General features: G+C 54.7%; 4 protein-coding genes across 19 annotated transcripts in view; 3 read left to right on the forward strand and 1 right to left on the reverse strand.

Annotated features, from left to right (window-relative positions):
- The window catches only part of Slc38a10 (solute carrier family 38 member 10), a 43,841-nt gene extending 41,826 nt beyond the window's left edge, over positions 1-2,015 (forward strand). For 4 of the 6 annotated variants that reach the window (XM_074044890.1, XM_074044893.1, XM_074044895.1 and 1 more), the window contains one exon: positions 286-2,015. In XM_074044890.1, coding sequence (XP_073900991.1) covers positions 286-1,385 — 1,100 coding nt within the window. In that variant the 3' untranslated portion in view covers positions 1,386-2,015. The remainder of the gene's footprint in view (positions 1-285) is intronic. The other 2 variants (XM_074044892.1, XM_074044894.1) reach the window with 1 other exon arrangement.
- Positions 2,016-5,373: 3,358 nt separating this feature from the next.
- Positions 5,374-8,296, reverse strand: Ndufaf8 (NADH:ubiquinone oxidoreductase complex assembly factor 8). The gene is made up of 3 exons (XM_020185653.2): positions 8,155-8,296; positions 7,921-8,031; positions 5,374-5,645 (listed from the first exon to the last, which is right to left on the reverse strand). Exons 1-3 carry the CDS (start codon positions 8,236-8,238, stop codon positions 5,616-5,618), a joined length of 225 nt encoding a protein of 74 aa, XP_020041242.1. The 5' UTR covers positions 8,239-8,296; the 3' UTR covers positions 5,374-5,615.
- On the forward strand, positions 8,181-16,496 carry Tepsin (TEPSIN adaptor related protein complex 4 accessory protein). Of its 4 annotated transcripts, none has more exons than XM_020185661.2 (14): positions 8,181-8,311; positions 8,414-8,614; positions 9,712-9,784; positions 10,059-10,150; positions 10,293-10,386; positions 11,270-11,337; positions 11,537-11,615; positions 11,722-11,793; positions 12,715-12,906; positions 13,139-13,307; positions 13,440-13,553; positions 13,653-13,731; positions 14,005-14,139; positions 14,923-16,496. In XM_020185661.2, exons 2-14 carry the CDS (start codon positions 8,567-8,569, stop codon positions 15,442-15,444), a joined length of 1,737 nt encoding a protein of 578 aa, XP_020041250.2. In that variant the 5' UTR covers positions 8,181-8,311; positions 8,414-8,566; the 3' UTR covers positions 15,445-16,496. The 4 variants fall into 4 exon arrangements, with proteins under 4 accessions (XP_020041250.2, XP_073900999.1, XP_073900998.1 ...); XM_074044898.1 differs by having other exon boundaries at positions 14,083-14,139; XM_074044897.1 differs by having other exon boundaries at positions 12,724-12,906.
- A 2,333-nt stretch (positions 16,497-18,829) lies between these two features.
- Positions 18,830-22,519, forward strand: part of Cep131 (centrosomal protein 131) — a 34,230-nt gene continuing 30,540 nt past the window's right edge. For 7 of the 8 annotated variants that reach the window (XM_074044901.1, XM_020185654.2, XM_074044902.1 and 4 more), the window contains exons 1-2: positions 18,830-19,021; positions 21,055-21,248. In XM_074044901.1, the coding sequence (XP_073901002.1) occupies positions 21,072-21,248 (177 nt within the window). In that variant the 5' untranslated portion in view covers positions 18,830-19,021; positions 21,055-21,071. The remainder of the gene's footprint in view (positions 19,022-21,054; positions 21,249-22,519) is intronic. The other variant, XM_074044904.1, reaches the window with a different exon arrangement.

The following is a 22,519-nucleotide window of genomic DNA, read 5'->3' on the forward strand; positions in this document are numbered from 1 at the left end:
ATAGCTGGGCTGGATGGGGGGTGTCTCCTGGTGTCCTCAGTTACAGGGGGTACTGGATCCCAAAGGATGAGTTTCAGTCTGGATTTGTGATTCTCACCTGTGGGCAGTCCCTGCAGCAGCAGCTTGCATTCATTCATGTGGCTAAACTGATGACCACTTTTAGTTTCTTTCTTTTTTTTTTTTTGGTGGTACTGGGGTTTGATTTCAGGGCCTCACCATTGCTAGGCAGGTGCTCTTAACCACTTGAACCACTCTTCCAGCCCTGATGACCACTCTCATTTGCAGCAGACATGCAACCAGAGCCCGGAGTGGCTGTGCTCAGAGGACAGAAGGAGACCCGAGATAGGCCTGCTGGGGAGATGGTGGAAGGCACCCCTCTGCATCCTTTGCATCCTGTGCTTGGAGTTCCTGGAGGTCACCCTGCTCTTCCCCAAGAGCTGGGCCAGCACTTTGTAGGGGAGGACAAAGAGTCCCCAGGCAGAGACCCAGCTGGCCCTCCTGGTGGTGGCTCTGATGTGGAGCCCCGGACAGTCCAGGCCAAGCCTAGAGAAGACCTGAAGGGCGCTGTGCCCAAGGCAGCTGATGCTGTGAAGGAACCACTCCCTCAAGACTTGGAACCAGTGCCCAAGCCAGACCCTGCTGGGGTACCCAGGAGACCAGAGAAGCTCCCTGCTGAGGAAGTTCCCAGGCAGAGCCAGGATGACTTTGGTGAAGATTCCCAAGAAAAAAAGAAAACTGGAAAAGAAGAAGTAGCCACTGGGGCTGACATTCAGAAAGAGGATAACCATCCTGTGGCAGGGGATGGCGCAGAGGCTGGGGACCCTCACATGAAGCCCAGGAAATTGAGCCGAGACCTGGCACCTGTTGTAGGCCCATCTAGCAGGCCAGGAGGAATGGCTCCTCAGCCCCAGGCTGCGTTGGGTCAGCAAGAACCCCCGGCCATGTCTGAGAGGGGCCAGGATGGGCACCCAGAAGCAAGAAAGGCGGCACATGGAGGGGGCCATGCGCCTGCTCCTTATGAGCAGCAGAGAGTGAGGGAGGGTGCTGCCATGCAAGATCCCAAGCAGAGGCCAAACCCTGAGCCGGGTCCTGGACTAGCTGTCCCTGGAGGTCAGAAGCCAGACAATGCCAGACCTAACCGAGACCTAAAAGTACAAGCCGGCTCTGACCTTCGGAGGACACGGCGGGACCTTCCCTCTCGTCAACCTGGGGAGCTGGCTCCAAAGGACGGGATCATCATCAGCTTTAACCCCTTGCCTGAAGTCCAGGTGAATGATCTCCGCAGTGCCCTAGACACTCAGCTCCGCCAAGCTGCAGGGGGCGCATTGCAGGTGGTCCACAGCCGGCAGATTAAACACTTGCCTACAGTTCTGGAGGAGGCTTGAGCACACACAGCAAGGGCTGTGGCTGGGTAATGGCTGCCATCCTGTCAGAGACTTGTGTCTTCCCTGGCTGTATCCTGATCGGATATGGAGATTGTGCCATGAGGGTCTAAAAGGTCACGTAGTCAATGGCTTTGTTGCCCGATGTTTTTCCTGCCATATCACACCACTTATCTGAGGCCTCTAAACTTCTGCAGCTGGAGCTCACGCCGGCCCAGGAGGAGAAATGGCTCTTGCCAGGAGCTGGCTGAGCAGTACTGAGGCTCAGACTCCTCAAGGGTCAGATTCACCGCTGTGGTGGCAGCACTTCTGTGTCTGTTCAGACTTGCCTGTCCCTGCCCTATTCAAGTCAAGCTGCACCACTGGCTGATGTGGCCGGTGCAACTTGCAGCCTCTGTGATAGCCTCTTATTCCTCAGTTATTTTGATGTGTTGCATATTCGCCACCACGCTGTGGGAGACCTTCATTCAGTAAGCACCTCTCTTGCCCTCCAGGGGTGCTGCTTAGTATCCAAGAGGTCCAGGGGGTAGGTGACTGACCTGGTGGGGTTGCAGGGTGTGCACTCTCCCCGTGGTCCATTCTTTGAAAACAATTGTGAAATTAAAAAATAAACCACCACTGATAATCTGGTAATATCTGGGGTAATAACCTAAAGGGAAACCTGTCATTGATTGACATCAAGCAGGGACTAGAGGTCATGGAGAGACAGTTCCCCAACCCAGACATCACAGGACTCTCAAACTGGGTGAGCATAACCCAGAGCTCTGGGTCGTGCAGATCCCCTGGAGGGTAATGGGCATGTAATCCTATAACCAGGGCAGGCCTTATGCACCTTGCTGATTGCAGAAGCAGACTGAGGCTCAGGTACTGTCTGCCCTGTGTCCACATGGGTTCCAGGCTGAGGGCAGGGCTTCCCCTTGAGCTGTCTTCCCTTTTCCTCTCCCCAGTGCCACTGGGGCAATCAGGGAGGGTGCAGTTATGAGGCAGAGACAGAAGAGGAGCCTGGCATCTCTGGGAACACACCCCAGGCCCTGCCACAAAGGACTTGGAAAACTACATCTGCCAGTGTTCGCTGAAGCCTTGGTGGGGCTCTACCCCAGGTTGTGCTCTCCCTGTACCTCCTGAAGTCCTTTTTCATTATAGTTTCTTAAAAGATGTCATTGGACAGCCTGAAGACTAGAAAATGAATAAACAGAATGGCAGCTGCCACAGGCTGAGCTGTGACTCCTACTGAACCCTGGGCCCTAGGTGGGGCCAGGGGCACTGTTCACACAGGAGGGACACACTCAGAAAAGGGCAGGGGCTACAGGTAACCTCCTGTCCTTCCTTCTTGACTAAATTTCAAATAATCCATTGCTCAGTGATAAAATGCCACCTGGTTAGATTTGAACTCCATTTGTTACCTTGCCAGAATGGAGTTTTTACATGGCTTGATTTTCCAGAGTACCTTACCTTGACCCAGTTTTCTTTTCCTTTCTGGAGGTCATTCTACCCTCCTCCCTGATTTGCCAAGATAACATCTGTCCTAAGAGCAGGTGGGGCAGCCCAGCCCAGTACAGATGGGTATAATGACTGGCCCTGCCTCTGCCATTGCTGCCCTGGGCCACCTCTCAATTCTTCCTCCTGGCTGACACCTCCACCCCCACTTCTAGTCAATAGCCCCTCAGGTAGGGAGGCAAAGCAAACTTCTTCCCCCAGAGGTCACAAAGGCCCCAGGGTGGGGCTTGTTGCCAGAACTGTGGAAGAGCAGGGCTGGCGCTCTACTTCAGGGGCACAGCCTGGTTTCTGGTCATGTGACACCTAGTGGTCCTGGCCAACACTTACAGGCTGGGCTACCAGTGAGCCACCCTTCAAGTCAGCTGTTCCCTGGGCAGACATGGATCCAGTCTACCCTTGTGCAGACCAGTGGCATGTGATACCTGCCTCTGAGTGCTCCCCTGAAGAGTAGGGACATGTGGGGACAGCAGTGTGTGCCTCTGGGCAGAGCAAGAATCCAGAGGAGCTCAGCCCTCAAAGAACTTTGTGTGGGAGCTTCTCTGCTTCCACCCTCTGCATGTCAAATAGGAGGTGCTTTTTTCCTTTTCCATTTCTCCCTGCTTTATCGCATTTTGCTAAGTAAATCCTTGCAAAAAAAAAAAAGTTTTATGTGGGAGCCATTTGCTATGGTTGAGTGTGGAGGGGCTGCCGTTTGAGTATTGAGGTGGGCCTTTTAGGCCAGGAGGGCCCCATCCTCACTGGCGGGACCAATGCCCTTCTGGGCAGCATTCTCACCCTTCTGCCTTCTGACCCATTGGGATGCAAGTGGAGGGCCCTCATGAGACACCAACACCTTGCTCTTGGACTTCCCAACTTCCAGGCTGCCAGAAGTACACTTCTGTTCTTTCTGAATCTTCCAGTCTGTGTTCTGCTGTGGCAACCCAGATGGACTGAGACGGCATGCTGGGAGCACTCAGAGACCTATGCTGGATGACACAGCTGCAGAGGCAACAGAAACCATTCTGCTGCACCCAACACCAGTTGGGAGTCCTCATCAGTGAATGTAGTCCTGAAGACTGAATTTGGAGTGGGCTGACAGAGCGATAAGAAAAGGCCAATGGAGGCTTGGGAGAAGTATGGGGCCTGAGCTGTGCTAGGCTATGAGAAGCAGCAGTGGATCCACAAACCATCTGGCAGGAAGCACCTGCCAGACCGACTTCAAGTGACCTGAGCAGGTGTACCCCACGGGGAACCAGATTTGGAAATATTCAGAGAGAAGACATGGAAGCACTAACTAGTTAGTGAGTTGTCAGAGGACTTAGAGGGTGTGGTGGATTTGGAAAATGGAGTCCATGCTGTGAGGCTTGGTCCTGGGCTGCAAGCTCCAGGCCATTTTAAGAAGGAACACTGAGTAGTTAGTGTTTCTCAATCCAATCACTGCCGGACTATCACCTCCCTCCTAACAGGCTGGCAGCAGCATGAGGGATGGGCTGTAGTGGCTCAGGATTGTCAGCATTCTGGTCCTCTTTAAGACCTGACATTGCCCTGCCCTGTGGGACAAAATTAAGAACCTTTGTACAATGGCTGGCCTCTGCTCTGTCTAGTAACTCATGTGTCTGCAGGTGAACACATGGCATTTATCAGACATGGGGTTTCCAGTCCTCAAGAAGTCAGGCAAATTCTGGAACATTTAGATGCCACATGGAGGTATAGACTATAACTCATGGGGTGTAGTGCATGAGGGCCCTTGGCCCTGCTCTCAGAACTGGGGCAGAGACAAACTGTGGCCCAAGGACAGATTGACCTCCATGCCCTAGGAGGTACAGGGACTGAGTAGTACCCATAGTACCCAGTAGGTGGCTCTCAGGCCACAGGCACTGCATTCTCTATGTGCAGTGGGGACATGTTGCATATCTAACCTTGGTTTTAGGTCACAGGTAAGGGAGACAAGAGAATGAGGTCAAGAGCCATCAGTAGCAACTGGGCTTTGGCCAAGTGGAGGCTGCAGCGGGTGGCTGTCCCTATGTGGAAGGGGCTGCAGCACACAGTTGCTAGTTGTTGCTGGTGCTGTAAACAGGACCCTCTTGGCAGCTCAGGCAACTGCCTTTTTTAGTCCAGAAAGTGCCTAACCAAGTCCCTGTGGAGGGTTCCCTCTACTACGGGCTCCTTTTGTGTTGTGTGTTGCTGGACTTCATCTTTGGTGTGTCCTGTGCACTGGCCATCAGTTCTAGGAGCTTGGCTTCAATAGACTCAGGCTAAATACTGACAGCCTTTTTAACAGGGTAACCTGTAGAACTGGCAGAGTGGCTCAAGTGGTACAGCGCCTGCCTAGCAAGCATGAAGCCCTGAGTTCAAACCCCAGTACTGCCCATTAAAAAAAAAGTGGGGTGGGAGGGGGACCCTGTGGCAGAGTTCCATGACCTAGACCTGCCAACTTTTTTTAGAGCTGAGGATGTGGAGGCAGGGTTGTATCCCTGGGAGAGGCCAGGTCCACAGACCACTCTGTACAATGAGCTGGAAACCATGAAGGATTTAATCTTCACTGATGGCTCAGTTACATCTTACTCTAACCAAGATGCTTACATAGAAAATGCTGGGAAATAAATCCCTGCTCTGCCCAAGGTTCACCCTGCTGGAAAGAAACATACTAAAACATCCAAGAACTTCCCCGCTCAGGAGCACTTCTTGTGTGCCATCAGTATGAGGTGCTTGTGCCCATGAGCAGTGTTGATTGAGGACCAGAGCTCAAGGTCCTTCCTAGGAGCCTCCCTTCAGGGTCTTCTTGGCCTGAAAAATAAAGCATTGTGTTTGAGTGGCTTATTTTCAAGTTACATGTGGCTGAAAAGGAAGAAAACTAGCACACTAAGTGCCAGATTCCACCAAATACCTTACAAGAAACTTGGGTGCTGGTGTGTAGTGGGGGCCCTGCCTGAACTCAGTCACCTGATGGTGAAGAATGGCTCCCATGTCTGAGTGAAAGTTCCACTAAGCACCGGGCAGGGACAGGCAGGGACCACTGCCAGATATCTTTATTGGACCTAGGCAAAGAAGTGTAAGGGAGGTGGGGTCACAGATGACCACATGTCAAACACTGACTCCTGGTTAGTTGCAGAAAGATGGTAGAGGAGACAGAAACCTCTACAGTGGGTGTGTCTTGTCTGTTCTTTGTCTCATACACACATACTTCTGTGAGCATTGCTAACATGAACCACAAAGAGTGAAAGTTTGTCTGGCTGCCTGTCCCTGCTCAGGGAGTACAGTAAGGCTGGGAAACTTCCAAAAGTCAGGAAGCAAGGCAAAAGGGTTAAAAAAAAAAGCATAACTTCTGGTGACTGACACAACACTGGATGGGAGGCTGGTAACAGATTAGAGCATAGGCTGGGCCATAATAACCTTGAGGAAGGTGTTAGTTCTCCGAGTTCTTCTGGAAATGAGTACATGAATTAAGAAGGGGTGTTCCGCTGAGCTCATACCTGTAATCCTAGCTATTTGGGAGGATGAGATTAGGAAGATCTTGGAGGCCAGCCCAGGCAAATAGTTTATAAGATTCTATCTCCAAAATAACCAGAGCAAAATGGACTAGAGATGAGGCTCAAGCAGTAGAGCACCTGCTTTGCAAGCAAGAAGCCCTGAGTTCAAACCTTAGTCCTACTGGGAAAAAAAAAAAAAAGGAAAGAAGGGGCATCCTACATACTTTGCCTGTTCTGCGGAGGGCAATCGCGGAACAGTTTCAGATTCACCGAAAACTGCTGAGTTCTTGTCCAAATACCCTTCCCCTGATCCAGTTCTGCCTGAACAGCTCACTGTAAGCAGGTGACCACTGGCATACTGACCCATCCCAGACCCACTGAATCAAAGGTAAGGAAGATGGAGGCCAGAACGATGGGGGCCAAGACCCTTGTGGTCAAAGCCCCATTTGCAGGTGGCACCTCCCAGTCCTGTTCTGGAACATCAACTGTGGCCAGCTCCACCAGATTCCATAAGCCCTCCTTCTCCAGAACTCTAATGGAGATGTGCAAACTGCAGCACCCATTTATAGTAAGTGGTCACCTTCACAAGACTTTCACTGGCAGACAAGTGATCAGAGGGCCCAAAAAATGACAAAAAGTAGTGGAGGGGTCACAGGGCTGTTCCCACCGCAACCTGTCACTGCTCTGGTTAGAACAGACTCCATCCATTCTTCCTAGACTGCTGAGGTGACCTGCAGCTGTTTTCCCTCCCTTTTCTGTGAAAGGGGTGCCTGGCAGGACCCATGGTGGCACTTAACACAAGGGCACTTAGCAAGGGGGAAGGGGGAAGGGGGAGTGGAGTGGCTCAAGTGGTAGAACACCTGTCTTGCAAGAGTGAGGCCCTGAGTTCAAACCCCAGTACCGCCCAAAGAGAACATGGTGGGGAGGAGGGGGGGTTAGGGTAGCTGCAACCATGATCAAGGAAGACAGATGGTGCCCCAGAAGCCCCTCGGCGACAGCGGCTCACCACTGATACTGAGGTTGGCGGGATCCTCTCCTGCAAGCACGCAGAGAAGAGGTCATCTGGTGGAAAAGTTCCGGCAGGCCAGGGGCGACCCCGTGGAAGGGAATGGGGGCGAGGGTGTGAGAATCAACCACAGTGAGGTCTTTCCTGTCAAAGGAGTCACGTCTAACTATCACCGTGAAGACGCCAGCTACCCTCCCCGGCTGCTGCCTGCATGCTTTGTGAAACGTTGCTTGGCCCCGCACGGTTCTTGGGGTCAAAGGGCTGGCTGTTCACCGCCAGATGCCCTGATCTTAAGCTGCTTGACGAATATGCCAGCGCTCCTCCCCTCTCTGCGGGGGGCCTTGAGAAAACACTTTTCCACGAGCTGGAAAACTGCCACTGCATCGGAAAACCTCGTCCTAAGCCCAAAACAACGGCTAGCCAAGCGAGAAGACTGGGAGCCCAAACCCGTCCGTCAGCGTGGGGGGCAGAGCAGGACAAACCGAGCTGCACCCTTCGGCAGAGGTAAGACTTCTCTCTGTGCCCTGCTGAGCGACCCCACGTGCTTCTTTGATCACCGTGTGGGAAACTGGCGGCGCCCACTTACCGCGGCGGCGAAGCAGCTCCGCAGGGCCTCGAACTCCCGTGCGCAGAGATCCTTGCCCAGGCGGCCGCCGGGAGCCGCGGAGGCCTGCACGCACCTGCCGTACGCCGCGGCCTGCGAGGGGACGGACAGGTTACCGGACCTGACCACGGTCCAGGCCCTCTTCTCTCCTTCCCCGCCACCGCCCGGCGCGGCCCTTCTTGCCGCTCAGGTACAGCCGCGTCCGAGGCTCCTCACCTCGGCCCCGCAAGCTGCCAGGCGGTCGGGGAAGGCGCGGAGACGACTCCTCACACGTCCCCACACCGTCACGTTGGCCGACATGAGCAGCTCTTCCCGGCACCCGTGGGCGCCGCCATCTTAAGCCCGTCCTCTTCCGGTGTCCGACTTTTGGTCGGTAAGCGCTTCCGCCCATAATCTTTACCGCTCTTCCTGGTTGGCCAGGGTCTCCTGGTGTAAGACCTACAATTGGCTGGTGTGCTTATCTGTCTGTGGTCAGGGACTTCGGATTGGCTTAGGCTTAAAATTGTTCACGAAGCCCAATTTGGGGCCCGCCCCCTACAAGCAATTGGCCGGAGAGGCCAGAGCCATGCGATGATTGGAGAATCCAGGCCTGGCGGAAGCGGGGCAGGCGGGGGAGGTGACTTACATCATGGCGGCCGCACCTGCGCTACGCGACCGCCTGAGCTTTCTGCACCGGGTAAGTGAGGCTGGCCCGGCCCGCGGATGCCCGGGCGGTCCAGGACCCCACTCGAGCCGCGGGAATGGACTGTGCAGCCGCAGCTGAGAAGGGTCGAGTCCCCTCTGATGGCGGGAGGCTGAGGGGCAGCGGGAGACCTCGCAGACTGGGGTCCCCGGTGGTCCTCAGGTCCCGGAGATACGGTGCGGGAAGTCTCCAGTGGACAGAAGGCAGCTGGAAGCCCAATTTAGTAGGTGGTCCAAGATAGAGAGGTCAGGGGCCTGTTGCTAGCCGTTGTCTACAACACACTGTGAAGTCCTGGGACGCCGGGTGGTCCCAGGGACGCGCCTTAGGCTGCTAGAAGCCAAGCTGTGGGAGGGTCAGCCTTCTGTGTAGGGCTCCGATCGAGTTGTTCTCTGTGGCCCCATAGACCTCTGCCTGTGATGGAGACACAGGGAGGTGCCTCACGGTAGTGCGGGGTGCAGGTATTTACTGTAGGAAGACCAAGCCTTTGATCGGCACCTGGCACTGTCCACGCGTCCCCTGGGTCCACCCCTGGCCTGTCCAGACACTGAGTAATGTGAGACTAGGCGTTTCCAGTTTTTAAGAGTGATCGTAAGGAGGCAACACCCGCTACTGAGCTGAGCGGGAGCCTTGTCTCCGGAGAGCCAGCTCCACTCACATCCCTGCACTGAAAGCCACAAGCCCTTTTGTTTTTACTAGTCAAAAAGTAAGTATGGGAGATGAGTCTCATTAAGATACACTGTAAGCACATACGTAAACGTCACAGGCTGTCCCCCATGTACAGCTATTCTGTACTCCTAAAGCTCTTTTCAGAAGGTGGGGATGTTGAAGGCCCTTCAAATCCTCTTCCACACTGGTAGGCAAAGGATGCTGGGGGGTTGTACCTTGTTGTGACTTAGGTAGACGTACTCTTCCCCAGGGCCACTCATCCCTGACTTTTCCGAGCAGATCCTCTGCAGTCCCCCTGTGGCCAGATTGTGGTCCCTCTTGGGTCCTCTACCAGGCCAGCATGTCAGAACAGCGTGAGGCCCGTTTCTGTCACCTTTGGTGACTGCCGGTGTAAGTTGTTCACCATGGCCCTTGTTGCCTCCCAGCTCCCCGTTCTCCTGCGAGGAACCTCAGATGATGGTGTCCCGTGCCCTGGCTACTTGTTTGAAGAGATTGCCAGTATCCTTCTCAGTGTTCCCAGGGCCCTGCTGTGGCACGCAGGGTTATCCCAGGGGCACCCATGGCTCCTTTCTCGTAGTAGCCAGGTGTGAGTGGGCCCTGGAAGCTACAATACCAATGACTTGGGGCCCAGGAGACCCCAGAAGCCCCAGTGCTCCTGAAACCAGGCCTGCAGGGGGCATGACTTGAGGAGGCTGATGGCAATAGGAGGGCAGGCTTCTCAGCCAGCATGGCCATGGCAGCTTGCTCCTTCCCTAACCGAAGTGTGTCCCAGAAATCTCCCATGAGTCGCTGGGCAGCAGCCAGTGCCTGCTAGAGTACCTGCTGAACCGCCTGGGCAGCAGCTCCGGCCACGTGAAGCTCAAGGTGAGTACTGGAGTAGCACAGCCAGGCTGCAGCTTCCTGCTGGTGGGTGGCCAGCTGGAGGGGAGGCTGTATAGCCCAGGTCCAGCTGCCTAAATGTCCAGTACCGGACCCTACCAACACCACATGCCTCCTGATTTCCCAGGTGCTGAAGATTCTGCTCTACTTGTGTGGCCATGGCTCCTCCTCCTTCTTGCTCATCCTCAAACGCAACCCTGCCCTCATCCAAGAAGCCACAGGTATAGGGAGGTACGGGTGTGCTGAGGGGAAGCGAGGGCCTGGCTGGTAGGGAGGGGATGTTGATTGGTCTGGGTTTGTGAAGAGGGGAAAAGGGAAATTTATCTGTGCTGGAGGCTCCTGCTGAGGGAGTCTCCAAGGAGTAGCTCTCAGCCATGAAAAGATGAGGCAGAATAGTCATGTGTAGGGGCTCTGTAGAGCCCTCTGTAATGTTCAAAGGCCCCAAGGTGGGGAATTTAGTTCTTTTTTTTTGGCAGTATTGGGCTTGTAGGCAGGTGCTCTACCAATTGAGTCACTCAGCCAGCCCATTTTTGTGTTGGATATTTTCAAGATAGGGTTTCGAGCTATTTGTCTGGACTGGCTTTGATCTCTTCTTCCTGAGTAGCTAGGATTACAGGCATGAGCCACCAGCACCCACCTTGGAGGGATTTAATATGACATAAGAAAACTTGATTTGGCAGGACTAAAGCTGTTTAGCAGAGGGAGCCTCACTCTGGCTGAGACTGGGGATGAACTGGGCTGGACCAAGTGGTTTTAGGTTATGATCGAGACCTCAGGTTTTGTCATCCTGTCCCCAGGAAGCCTCTGAAGTGCTTATAGTGCATCTGGGTGGAGAATGGGCCAAAGAACAGTTAGGCGGGCAATGTACGAGCTCAGGCAGGAGGTGAGGTGGGCTCCTGGGGACACAGCAGCTGCCATGAAGGTGGATGGGAGCCCCTGTGGGAGTTGAGGAAGGAAGAGTCAGGAGTCTGTGCAGGACCCTGAGAAAGGATGTCCTGGCCAGCCATAGGGAAAAGGGGTGGGGTTGCTAAAGTGCTGCCTGGATGGAGTGGGTCTTAAAAACTTGCTCAGCCCCTTTCCCTGTCTGCCTTCTTTGCCCTGCAGTTTTTGCAGGGCCCCCGGACCCTCTTCATGGGAACAGCTTGTACCAGAAGGTGCGGGCAGCTGCCCAGGTGAGCTAAGGGTTGTGGCCATGGCCCACAGAGCAGCAGGACATGTGTTGCAATGTCTGTAGATTGTTTGTCCTTTTCTTGCTGACCGGGACTAGCTGGGCTGCTCCGGGGAAGTGTTTGGGATGGAGCAGAGCTGCTGGGGTTGGGGGACAAGACAGCAGGCCCCAGTGGGACACTGAACACCCACCTCCTTGTTTAGGACCTAAGCAGTGCCCTGTTCTCTGATGCTGTGTTGCCACTGCCTCCCTCCCAGCTACCTAGGGCCCTTCCTCCAGCAGGTATGTGACCCTGGTGACCGTGTTCAGCCTGTCATCAGGGTTCTGTCTCCCAGTGTCCTGGGCAGGGCTGAGGGGTTGCCTGTGCTGATGCCCGGTCCTCCCTTAGGTATGGGCTCTCAGGCCAGACCTCATAGCATCCTCCAGGGTTTCGGCTACAGCAAGGAGCAGGATCGAGCAGGTAAGGGGGGAGGACCTGTGTGAGGCCTCTATATCTCTGGAGTGCAGGAATGTGGAGGGGCCAAGGCTGGGCCTTGCTGTGCACCCACACACACCATTAGGCTCTAACCATCCCTGGACTCATTCCTTCCTGGTGCGTTCCACACTGTTGCTTTCTCTGCCCATTGGAGAGGAGGGCAGGTCAGGTGTGGCCAGGTCTGCTTTATAGACAGGGCCCAACTGGTGGCATCAAGGAGTTAGTAACCCTGCTAGAGGGGCTGAGATTGGTAGCTCCAGCTGTGACAGAAACATAGAGTAGTCCTGGGTGGGAGCTGTAACTGGTGGGAACACCTCATGTGGGGGCACCTGTGTTGTCAGAACAGAGAAAGCCTCTTTTTTCTGCCCCCGAGTACTGAGGTTTGGGGTCTGGTCTCAGGGCTTCATGCTTGCTAGGCAGGCGCTGTACCACTTGAGCCACTCCACCAACATGAGAAGCCTCTTTGTTGGAGGTGTATGTGGCAACCCACAACAGGGACCAAGCAACCTCAGCTGTCCCCTAGAGGGAATGTCAGGCTGTGTCTAACAGTTACTGTTACTTTTCTGGTCATGGCTGTGGGGGCTCCAGCTGACACTAATTGAGGGTATACCTTCTGCAGGGAGCTCACAGGAATGGGTGGCCCCTCTCCAGCCCTGGGCCTACCAGCTCTTAATTGAAGGGCTAAAGACAAAGATGTGTTGTACTGGGATGAGCCCCTCAGGACACCCTGGCCTTAAGCTGCTGTAAGCTGAGTCTCTTAAACCATCAGCCCTGAAACTATGCTAGGAAGCTTCCAGATGGGCTTGGGGTCCCAACCAGGAGGCCTCTGCAGCATAGATCCTGACCTTCCCAGGCCTGAGTGGGGAAGTCCAGGGGTGCTGATGCCAGCCCTTTTCTTGGTCACAGGCTCTGCAGGTGAAGCCTTTCTTTCCACCATCCAGAGGGCCGCAGAGGTGGTGGCCAATGTTGTGCGCCCTGGGCCTGAGAATCCCAATACCCAGAGGCTCCTGCCACGGGGTGACACTTACCAGCCTGCTGTGACACCTTCAAGCAGCCACAGTCATCCCACCCCTGGAAACTTGATCCCAGGGCCTCAAGGTATGGAAGGGAGAGCCCCTTCCTTGGGGTCTGTGTCATTCCTTCCTATCAACCTTGGGCTAGGGAGTTTTGTGGGTGTGGAGGCAAATAACAGTGCTGCCCGTATGGCAAGAGCCCCAGTCCCCCAGCTCAGGACACAGCCCCTGTCTCCTGGTCCAGGGCCTCCAGGGAGGGGGGCGTGAGGTTGATCCAAAGCCATGAAGGTCTCATGTGCCATCCCTGTCTATTCCAGCCATGAGACACCAGCCTGGACAGGCTGGAGGGGGCTGGGATGAGCTGGATGGCAGTCCCAGTTCTCACAGTTCTTCCCGGGCCAGTGACCTGAGCAGGGCCTCAGACTCAGGCAGCCGGTGTGGCAGCGACACAGGGGCCAGCCGGGAGCCAGGAGAACTGGCAGAAAGGTAAGTGGGACTTGTGGCCTCCCTTCCCAGAAGGGATGTCCACCAGCCTCCTTGCTCTCCAGGCCTCACCTCAGTGTGGGGAGGGGGAGTCTGCCAGGGCACAGCCACCTTAACCAGCCATGTTCTTACCAGGGCCGAGGCTATGGCTCCAAGTGACTACCAGCAAGAGTTAAGCCTGGTGAGAGCTGTGGCCCAGGGGCCACGTGCCTTCTTGAGCCGCGAGGAGACCCAACACTTCATCAAAGAGTGAGCCGCCTACATGTGCCTGCTTGGTCCTACCCACCCTTTGAGAGAGGAGGGGATGGGCCATGGCCATCCCACCTACATGTCCCCTCCCTCGTACAGGTGCGGCCTGCTCAACTGTGAGTCCGTGTTGGAGCTGCTCCTCCGCCAGCTGGGCCAGACCAGCGAGCGTGAGCAAATGGTGAGGGCAGGAGAGCGAATGTGTATGCATGCAAATGAACATGCACCGTGTAGGGTGTGCAAAGGGGTGTGTAAGGTAGCAGGGCGAATCCCCCAGCTGATGGGAGGCTGCCCTTGAGCATTTAGGGAGGGTGAGGGCAGCCCTGTGTTGGGGCTGCTGTGTGCCTCCCATCCCTGGTCCTAGTGAGGACTTTAGTGAGGCCGCCCAAGTGGGCTTTGCTGCCATGGATAGGGAGCAACGCCTTGGCACCAACTTCCCTCCTGCCACCTGCAGAGGACCCTGTGTGCCATCGCCTCCCTCGGCAGTGCCGACCTCCTGCCCCAGGAGCACGTTCTTCTCCTCTCCCGGCAGCGGCTGCAGGATCTCAGTGCGGGTAGCCCGGGACCTGTGACCAGCAAAGCCACCAAGGTAGCTGGGGCCCATGTGCACTGGGACTCTTGGGAGTCACAGAGGCTGTCTTGGTTGTCCCTGCCCTGATGGTGGTCCCTGGCCAGGTGAAGTCAGCCCTTACCACTCTCCCAGGCCCCTCCCAGCAGGTGGTGCCTGCAGAGGGAAAGTTGTTGGGGCCCCCTTCCCTGTGCTCCCAGCACTGCAGGTGCCTGGTTTCTTCCCCTCTCTAGATGCCCCCCCAGGCCCGCACCATGTGACTTGGATTGGGGTGGGGGAGGAAAGTGAGGAGGGGACAGAAGTGTTTGTTTGTCTCCACTTTCCCCAGCACTTGCATGCCTGGAGGCCTCTCCGCCTGCCCCATCTGGCCTCCATCTGCCTGGTGACTGGTGCCATTCCCATCCCTGGCTTTTTTTTGTCTCCTGTGGCTGCTGAACACACAGCTCCTCAGTAATTGGCCAGGTCTTCTCTATCTGCTATTAATCACCTGGGTCATGGCACCCAGGGAGTCTGGAGTGCCATTGTCACAGCGGCATTGTGTCCAGTAGTTGGAATAACCAGATGCATCAATCTACATTGGTTCCCTCAGCTGCCTCCATGGTTCCCAGAAGCTTCCAATGACAGGGGATCAACCACATGTGTGCACTGGTAACAGGTGCCATGTATAGGAAACCAGCAGCACCTGACTGTGGGGCGCCTGCCCGAGCTGTCCCTACCCTCTGAAGAGGGCACTCGGGAAGGACAAGCCTCTTCCCACATAATTTCCAGAACTACACAGGAGCCTCAAGGCCTTTTTTCTTCCAGATCCTAAGGCACTTGGAGGCCTCCTGTGGACAGCGGCCCCCTGCCTCAAGGCCTCACATGGAGCCTGGCCCCGTGACTACTCTCAAAGGCCCATCCGACCTGCTGACTGACCCTGTGCCTCCCCCTGGATGCCAGGTGTTCCTCCAGCCTCTGAGCTCCACCCCAGTCTTACCCAGGAGTCCTGTGTCTACTCCATCCCTGGATGGCTGCCCCTTCCCTGCCCCTGGGGTTCTCAACGAGGCTGAGCCCCGACTGGAAGGTTCTAGTGAGATGGGGGCAGGACCTGAGTGGGCACCAGAGGGTGTGGACATCCTGAAGGGAGTTCCCAGCAGGTGCCTGTGGAGCAGCAGCTCCTTATTTGCTGGCATGGAACTGGTGGCCTGTCCCCGCCTGGTGGAGGCCAGAGTTGCTGTTGAGGAGCCTCACCTGGCTCCCCAGTTACCTGAGACAGGGCCCCAAGGGGTGTCAGCCACAGCACCTCCAGTCTCAGAGACATCAGCTTTTGCATTCTTAAATGTGTGACTATGGGCCTGCCTTAGGCATGCAGGCCTTCTCATTCTCAAAGGGCAGCTCCCAGGAACCCATGGCCTCTTGCTGGCCCCTTGGTCATGGCCCCTGCCCCACCAAGGAGTGGTTTTCCTCAGATACCTGCCAGCAGCCTCCTTGCCCACCTTCAGCTCTTCTCACTCACTGAGGTCTTGGTGTGGCAGTCCCCAAGCTGGGCCTGCCCCAAGTGGGCCTCCCAGCAGTCATAACAGTCACCAGGGGACCCACATGGCCTCTCAGTACACAGGTACCCAGGACAGAACAAAGGTGCAGGAGATGGGGCTGGGGGTCCTGTCTGGCACCCAGGAAGCCAACTCTGCTCTACCTTGTTGAAGTCAGTTTCCCAACACGTCCTGAGGCAATCTTATGTCTTCCTGCTAGGGACAGGATCACACAGGCTTTTGTGGCCTGTCTGTGGGTAGGGACCCACTTGCAAAGGTGCCAACTCTGCTGGGCTAGCATTTCCTGAGGGCTGCTGGACAAAGCCCCTCAGCTCAAGCTGGCTTTGGTCTGCAGGTAACCTGAGCAGAGAAGAGGACCCCAGGGCTACCTCAGTCCCTGTTTCCCCTCCACCTTGCCATCTCCTTTGCCAGAACCTGGATACTTACACTTGAATTCCTATAGCAGCAGACAGGTAGGTGGCAGGGCCACAGAAGTGCTGGTCTCAGGTCCCCAGGGGCAGGCCCTGCCACCTCCCCCTTCTGTTTGGTGTGGATTTGGAAGCATCTACTTGGTTCTTATTTAGTTCTGGTTTTGATCTTAGGTCCTCCCTCCCCAGGAAGGCCAGAGTAGCCACAAGTCATGGCTTGTGCAAGGCAGGGTGCTGATGAGGTGGGTTTGATGTGTGAGGGCCAAAGTAGTCCGGTTCCCTGCTACCTCGAGTCTAGTGGCCATTCCAAGTGTCTGGTCCCTGAATGACTCTGCTCGGGCTCACACTGCCCACGTAGCCACAGCTGCTTCCTGCAGACCGTGGGAGAGGCTGAGCGAACCATGCTGCTGAATAAACACTGCTGTTTACAGAAGTTGAACCATTGTCTGTTTTTGTTTTAGGTACATAAGTTTAAAAAATTTTATTTTTTGGTGGTACTGGGCTTTGAACTTGAACCATGCATGTGCATTTTGATGAAAACACCGTCAAGGGACACACATGCTTAGAAGACTTGTTCTGAAGCAGGGGCGGAACTCCCCAGGGCTGCTATCCTTGCCCTTCTTTTGTGCAGGGCAAGTTGTGAATCTTGATTGTGGTGGTTACATACCTGTTGCACAGGATGAGAGACGTAAGCTATTGCAGAGAAGTGCCATGTTCATAGACAGCTTCGATGCTTTCCAAATCACAGAGCTGCGACTTAGGGTGATCTCCATCAAAGTCTCAATTGGGTTTTTTGGTTTTGTTTTTTGCAGTGCTGGGGATCAAACCCAGGGCCTTGTGGATTCTAAGCAAGTGCTGTAGCACTGAACTATCCCTCTTAACAAGTTTTTGTGTAAAGTGACAAGCTGGTAACCAAAATTTACAGGAAAAGTCAAAATTTACAGGAAATAGTTAAGATAATTTTGAAAAAGAAAAGCCTTTACCTTTTTTCAAGATTTCTTGGAGTCTTTGCTCTCATTTCCTGTGTAGGGAACAGGAAATGTTTCTCTTTTTCTCTCTTTTCCCCACCTTATCTATACTTTAATCCTGTTACACTAAAATAAATACTTGCTAAAACTTAAAAGAATTCTTATAAAGCTGTACTAGTTAAGACTGGCATTTGTGAAAAGTTAAGACACATAAATCAGTTGGCCAGTGTAGGAACAGACCCATAAAATGCAGTCAATCTGGGGATGAACCCTGGGTGCTGTGTGTGCTAGGCAAGAACTCACCACTGACTACACTCCAGCCTGGTCAATTATTTTCTACAAAGGTACATAAGTGACTTGATGAAGGAGTCCCTTTCAACTGATAGTGCTGGAGCAATCAGACATCTGTATGCAAAAGAAAAAAAAACTTGGCCCATGTCTCACACCTTACACAAAATTTAAAGAACTATAGACCTGAAACTATCAAACTTACAGAAGAAAATGAAGGAGTTGCTGTCATTGGGTTAAGCAAATGTATTACATATGAGATAACAAAAAGCCACAAGTCATAAAAGAATTTGACTTTAAGTTAAGAAGTATGACACAGTTAAGGGAATGGAAAGATGAACCAGACATGGGGAAAAGATATTTGCAGGTCACATGTCTCATAGAAGACTGTGATACAAAGACCTTATAAGGAACACTCAAAACTGAAAAAAAAAAACCTAAATTGGAAAGCGGGCAAAAGATGTGAACACACGTCACTGAAGAAGGCGTGTGAATACACAGCAAGTGAACATAGAGATTCTCAACGGCATCAGTCACTTGAGAGATGCCATTTAAAGTCACGTGGGACACAGCTACCCACCTGTTAATAAGACAAAAAACCACCACAAAAACCTGACAATACCAAGTGCTGAGGTGACAGGGAGCACAATGCTGGCAGGAGTGTAAGAAGTGTAACATACAACTTTGGAAAACAGGCTTTTTTTTTTTTTTTCCTTTTGTGGGACTGGGATTTGAACTCAGGGCTTCATACTTGCAAAGCAGGTACTCCACTGCTTGAGCTTGGTGAACTATAGGTCTGAAACTATAGATCAGAGATGCCACCAGTCCATTTTGCTTGGTTATTTTGGAGATGGGGGGGGTGTGTCTCACAAACCTGGGTCTGGCCTCGAACCATGACCCTCCAGGTCTCAGCCTCTCAAGTAGCTAGGATTACAGGCGTGAGCCATGGGCGCCCAGCTCAGTTTCGCCGTTTCTTATAAACCAATAGCATAGAACCCATCAATTCCACTCCTAGGTATACACCCAAGAGAATTGAGAATTTATGTTCACACAAAAGTCCATTAGCAGGGCTCGAAGTAGTAGAGTGCCTGCCTCGGCTTGAGTTCAAATCAATACCGCCCAAAAAAATTAAAAATAAAAACCTTTAAAAAAAAAAAAAAAGCAAGGAATGCGAAGGAGTCTGTAACGGTGCAAACACCACCCTACTATCTTGCAGGTGGGCTCTGGGAAACTGCTGCCGGGACAGCGCTTCCACCTGCCTGGGGATGGAGTCCAACCCGCAGGTCCCGCCCACAATCCGAGGCCCCACCCACATGGACGCCCGCCTCTGGAATCCCCGCCCCTTCCCAGACGCGTCCAATCAGCAGCTCGTGCCGTCGCGGGCCCCAGTTTTCCTCTGCTCCTCCCACGCTTGAACTTCATGAAGGACAGCCGAGCAGCCCAATGAGCTCTCGGGATGGCCAGCGGGAGGGCCAATCTGGGAGCGGCGCGCGCAGGAAAGGTGGGCCGGCGTGACGGACAGGGGAGGTGGTGCCAGGCTGGTTGCTAGCCGCGGCGGCTCACCTCGTTGGCCCCTGCTTCATTGTCACCCGCGTCTGAGGCAACGCTGGGTGCTGCGATTCGCCAGGTCTTCGGCCCGGCTGCTTTCTGTTCCGCTGCCCACCCGGCTGAGTCCACGGGCCCCGCGCCCCAGGCCCGGCCCGTGCAGGTGAGGGAGTCCGGGCCCCCGTAGGTGAGCTGGGGCTCGTGCCCCAGGCGAGGCCCCGCGGGGTCGGCTCGGGCGGTCGGGACCCCCGTCGTAAGCCCCGGGAGGACTGGGGCGATGGGAGCTGCCCGCGGAGAGCGGAGGGCACCGGCTGCGCCTGGGCCCTGCCTCTGCACCTCCCGGGCCGCCCACCCCCGGGGCCCAGGCGCCTTTGGGTCCTGGGAGGACATCTTTTTATCCAGGGTGAGCTTGGGTTCCCAGGCCTGGTGGTTTCCATGGAGAAGCTGTGTTTACCACCGCAGAGCCTCGCTGGCTGGCTTGGCTGCACGTGTGGCGGGGAAAGCAGGGTCCAGCCTGAGTCCAGCGGGGCTTGGCCAGTGCCAGGCAGAGGGGGTGTTAAGGTCACCCGCCCAACCGGAAATGCACACCCAGGACATTGACCAGGCCGATGGCAGAGCAGTCTCTATATATTGGGGAGCTCACCCCCTAGGCCGGGAGGTCTGCACCAAGGTAGCACTGGCCTTGGATGATAATGGGTGGGTGTGTGCGTTGGCCCATGGGACGCAGTGGCAGACCATAGTTACCCTTTCTTGTTTTGTTTTTAGTGAGGTTGGGGTTTGCATTCTGGGTTTTGCGCTTGCAAAGCAGGCACTCCACCACTTGAGCCACACATCCAGTCCATTTTGCTCTGGTTATTTTGGGGGGGGGGGGGAGTCTGACAAACTATTTGCCCTGGCCTTGAACCATGATCCTACCCATCTCAGCCTCCCAAAGTTGCTAGGATTACAGGCGTGAGCCAGCACCTGCCTCATACTCACTCTTGTCATTTGACTTGTGTCCTCACTTGCTCAGCACTCACCATTCAAGTGCCTTCTTCATGCCAGGAGCCAGAGCCACACAGCCCTATGTGCTCATGGGAGTCATGCAATGTAGAAAGCCCCTTGTGTGGAGAAAGGGAGACAAATGAAGCAGGACCTGGGGAGGCAGAGGGACAGCAGGTGCAAATCTGTGCAAGGATGAGTTGGCTGAGTCTGAGAACAGTATGGAGGCAGGTTTGCCTAAAGCAGAGTGAGCACTTAGAGAGCAGGGTCCTCTCTGTGGACTTTATTCTCAGTACTCTGAGAAGCCATTTCCACTAGGTATACTGCAAGTCAGGAGTGGTTCAGAAAGATTCAAGGTGCTGTGTGAGGATGTCTCAGGGGCCAACCAGGTGGAGGGGACTGTTGCAGTTGTGCAAGGCAAAGAGTTGGCTGGGCCAGGCTTGTAGTGTGGGGGAAGCCAGGAAGCCAGAGAGGGTTCCTGGGTGAGAGGGTAGATGGAGGAGAGGGGCTGAGCCCTGGGGCCTCTGACTCTTGGAGGTGAGAAGAGGAAAAAGACTTGTGAAGGGAGACAATGAAGGTAGCCATGTGAGGAAGGGTGACAGAACTCCAGGAGCAAGAGAGCAGCTGCGACATCTCTCATGGTTGTTCCCTGGGGTTCTGAGGTGATGGAGGGATTCCATGGCCAAGTAAGCCTGGGGACCCGGGGCTTCCATAGAACTTCTGAGAACAAACACTCCTAGAATAACTGGCTGTTGTTGAGGGCTTGCCTGGTGCTGACCTCAGTCACCTCCTGACAGCCCCATGAGGAGGTTTTATGAACCCCCATTTTATGGAAGAGGAAAGTCATCTGACAGGTGGGGTATCTTGCTCAGGGTCACAGGGCTGGGGTGGGGTCATGGCAGAGCCAGGCTCACACCAGGCAGTCACCTGCACCCTAGGTCACTCCAGGCATACTGGCCTCTGCTGCTTGCCTGCCTCAGAGCTCCCTGCTCAGCCACGCATCGCCATGGGGTCTAGGCCAGCCCTCTGGTGTTCCTGTTTAGGAGCCTGAGTCCCCCCACAACTCCCACAGTGAGAAGGGCACATGGTCAATGGCAGGCTTCCAGATGACAGGTGGACCCAGGTGTCCTGGGAGGGCCAAGGCTCTGCCTAAGGTGGTAGGCACAGGGACTGGTTCCTTCAGGGTGTCTTACTGCCTCTCTCACCTCCCTTCAGGGCCCATCTCGTCTACCATGAAGGGCTCAAGGGCTATCAGTGAGGCTACTGAGGGCACCCCAGAAGGCATGGACCTGAGTCTGATTGGTCTCCCTCCACCAATGTCTCAGCATCCCAGCAGTGCCTCTGCCACCAAGCCCATCGTCAGGTCTGTCTCCATAGCCACGGGCAGTGAGCCAAGGAGAAAGACACTGGTGAGTGTGGGGGTCAGAGTAGGGTCCAGTAATGGAGGTGGCACCTGGCCTCTGGATACAGTTCCATACATGAGCACCTGCCTCACATCCCTGGCCATCTGGGGCAGGAAGGATCTGGACCTCACCTGGAGCTGACTTACAAGAAGGTCAAGGCCATTGACTGACCTGAGGTAGAGCCCACACCCTTCCAGGCTCTGCCCCTCCTATTCCACTGCCCTTGGAACTGATTTGTATCCTTGAGAAATGAGGTTGACCTATGGGGAGGGTGATGAGCTGTGTGATCTTGGAGAAACCTGGATGGATGGCAGGTGTGCACAGGTGGGCACAGCTGGGCAAGGTAGCCAGGGGTGGGGGCTATGGGGCCAGAGCTACCTTTCCTTTATCTGACCACTTCCATAGGCAAGGGACAAGGGCATCACCAACAGATTAATAGAGCTGTCTGTGAGAGGCCAGGGTGGGCTGTTGCATCCCATGAGTTGCTATCTGCGAGCCTTGTCTCCAGGCAGTTCTGTGAGGAGCAGGGTGGTACTTGAGTTTGGCCTAAGCTTTCAGAACATGGAGGGGCCTGGGGGCTTGGGTCAGATGCTGTAGCCAATCCAAGGCTCCCTGCCTGAGGAGAGGTCCATGTGGAGGTTGGGGGTATAGATGATAGTCTCAGTCTCCCTGTTGGGCCAAGGTTGAAGTTCCCCTTTGGATAAAAGGCTCACCCCTCCCTTTGCCCTAAAAAAGCCCTTTTTCTTTTTTTTTTTTTGGTGGTATGGAATTTGAGCTCGAGGCCTTGCTGGGCAGGCACTCTACCATTTGAGCCATGCCCCCGGCCCTTTTTGTTTTAGTTATTTTTTGAATAGGGTCTCACATATGACTGGGTCAGCCTGAACTGTGATCCTCCTATGCTTTACCCCCAACTTTTATTGGTTGAGATGGGGTTTCTTGAATTTTCAAAAAGGCTTTCATTCTGTGTCAGATGCTGGTGGGCGGCCAGTGTCAGAGCTTAGTTCTAGGGCAGGGACAGCTGTCTAGTAGAGGACTCTTGGTCGAAACGACTTCCCAAAACCTGGGACTAGTGGGCAGGAACTGGTCATCCGTGGTGGACACAGTCCACTGTGCTGCTGTAGCAGAGGGACAGTTGACTCAGGCCAGGGGTCCCTGACCCCTACAGCCCTGCACAGGCCCAACCTTGCTCCTGAGTCACTGAGCCCCCACTCTCCCATCCAGACCCCTCCCTTTGCCCCTGAAGCCCTAGGAGGGGGAAGGGTCTAGGACAGTGTGGG

The sequence above is a fragment of the Castor canadensis genome, chromosome 11, assembly GCF_047511655.1.
Source record: "Castor canadensis chromosome 11, mCasCan1.hap1v2, whole genome shotgun sequence".
Classification (NCBI taxonomy): Eukaryota; Metazoa; Chordata; class Mammalia; order Rodentia; family Castoridae; genus Castor; species Castor canadensis.

Coding starts and splice junctions, on each gene's coding strand:
- Tepsin (XM_020185661.2), top strand. CDS start 8,567: ATGGCGGCCGCACCTGCGCTACGCGACCGCCTGAGCTTTCTGCACCGG. Junction 9,785..10,058: donor CTTGTTTGAAGAGATTGCCA/GTATCCTTCTCA, acceptor AGTGTGTCCCAG/AAATCTCCCATGAGTCGCTG. Junction 10,387..11,269: donor CCTCATCCAAGAAGCCACAG/GTATAGGGAGGT, acceptor TTTGCCCTGCAG/TTTTTGCAGGGCCCCCGGAC.
- Ndufaf8 (XM_020185653.2), bottom strand. CDS start 8,238: ATGTCGGCCAACGTGACGGTGTGGGGACGTGTGAGGAGTCGTCTCCGC. Junction 8,032..8,154: donor TGGCAGCTTGCGGGGCCGAG/GTGAGGAGCCTC, acceptor GTCCCCTCGCAG/GCCGCGGCGTACGGCAGGTG. Junction 5,646..7,920: donor GGAGCTGCTTCGCCGCCGCG/GTAAGTGGGCGC, acceptor TTTATTTTTCAG/GCCAAGAAGACCCTGAAGGG.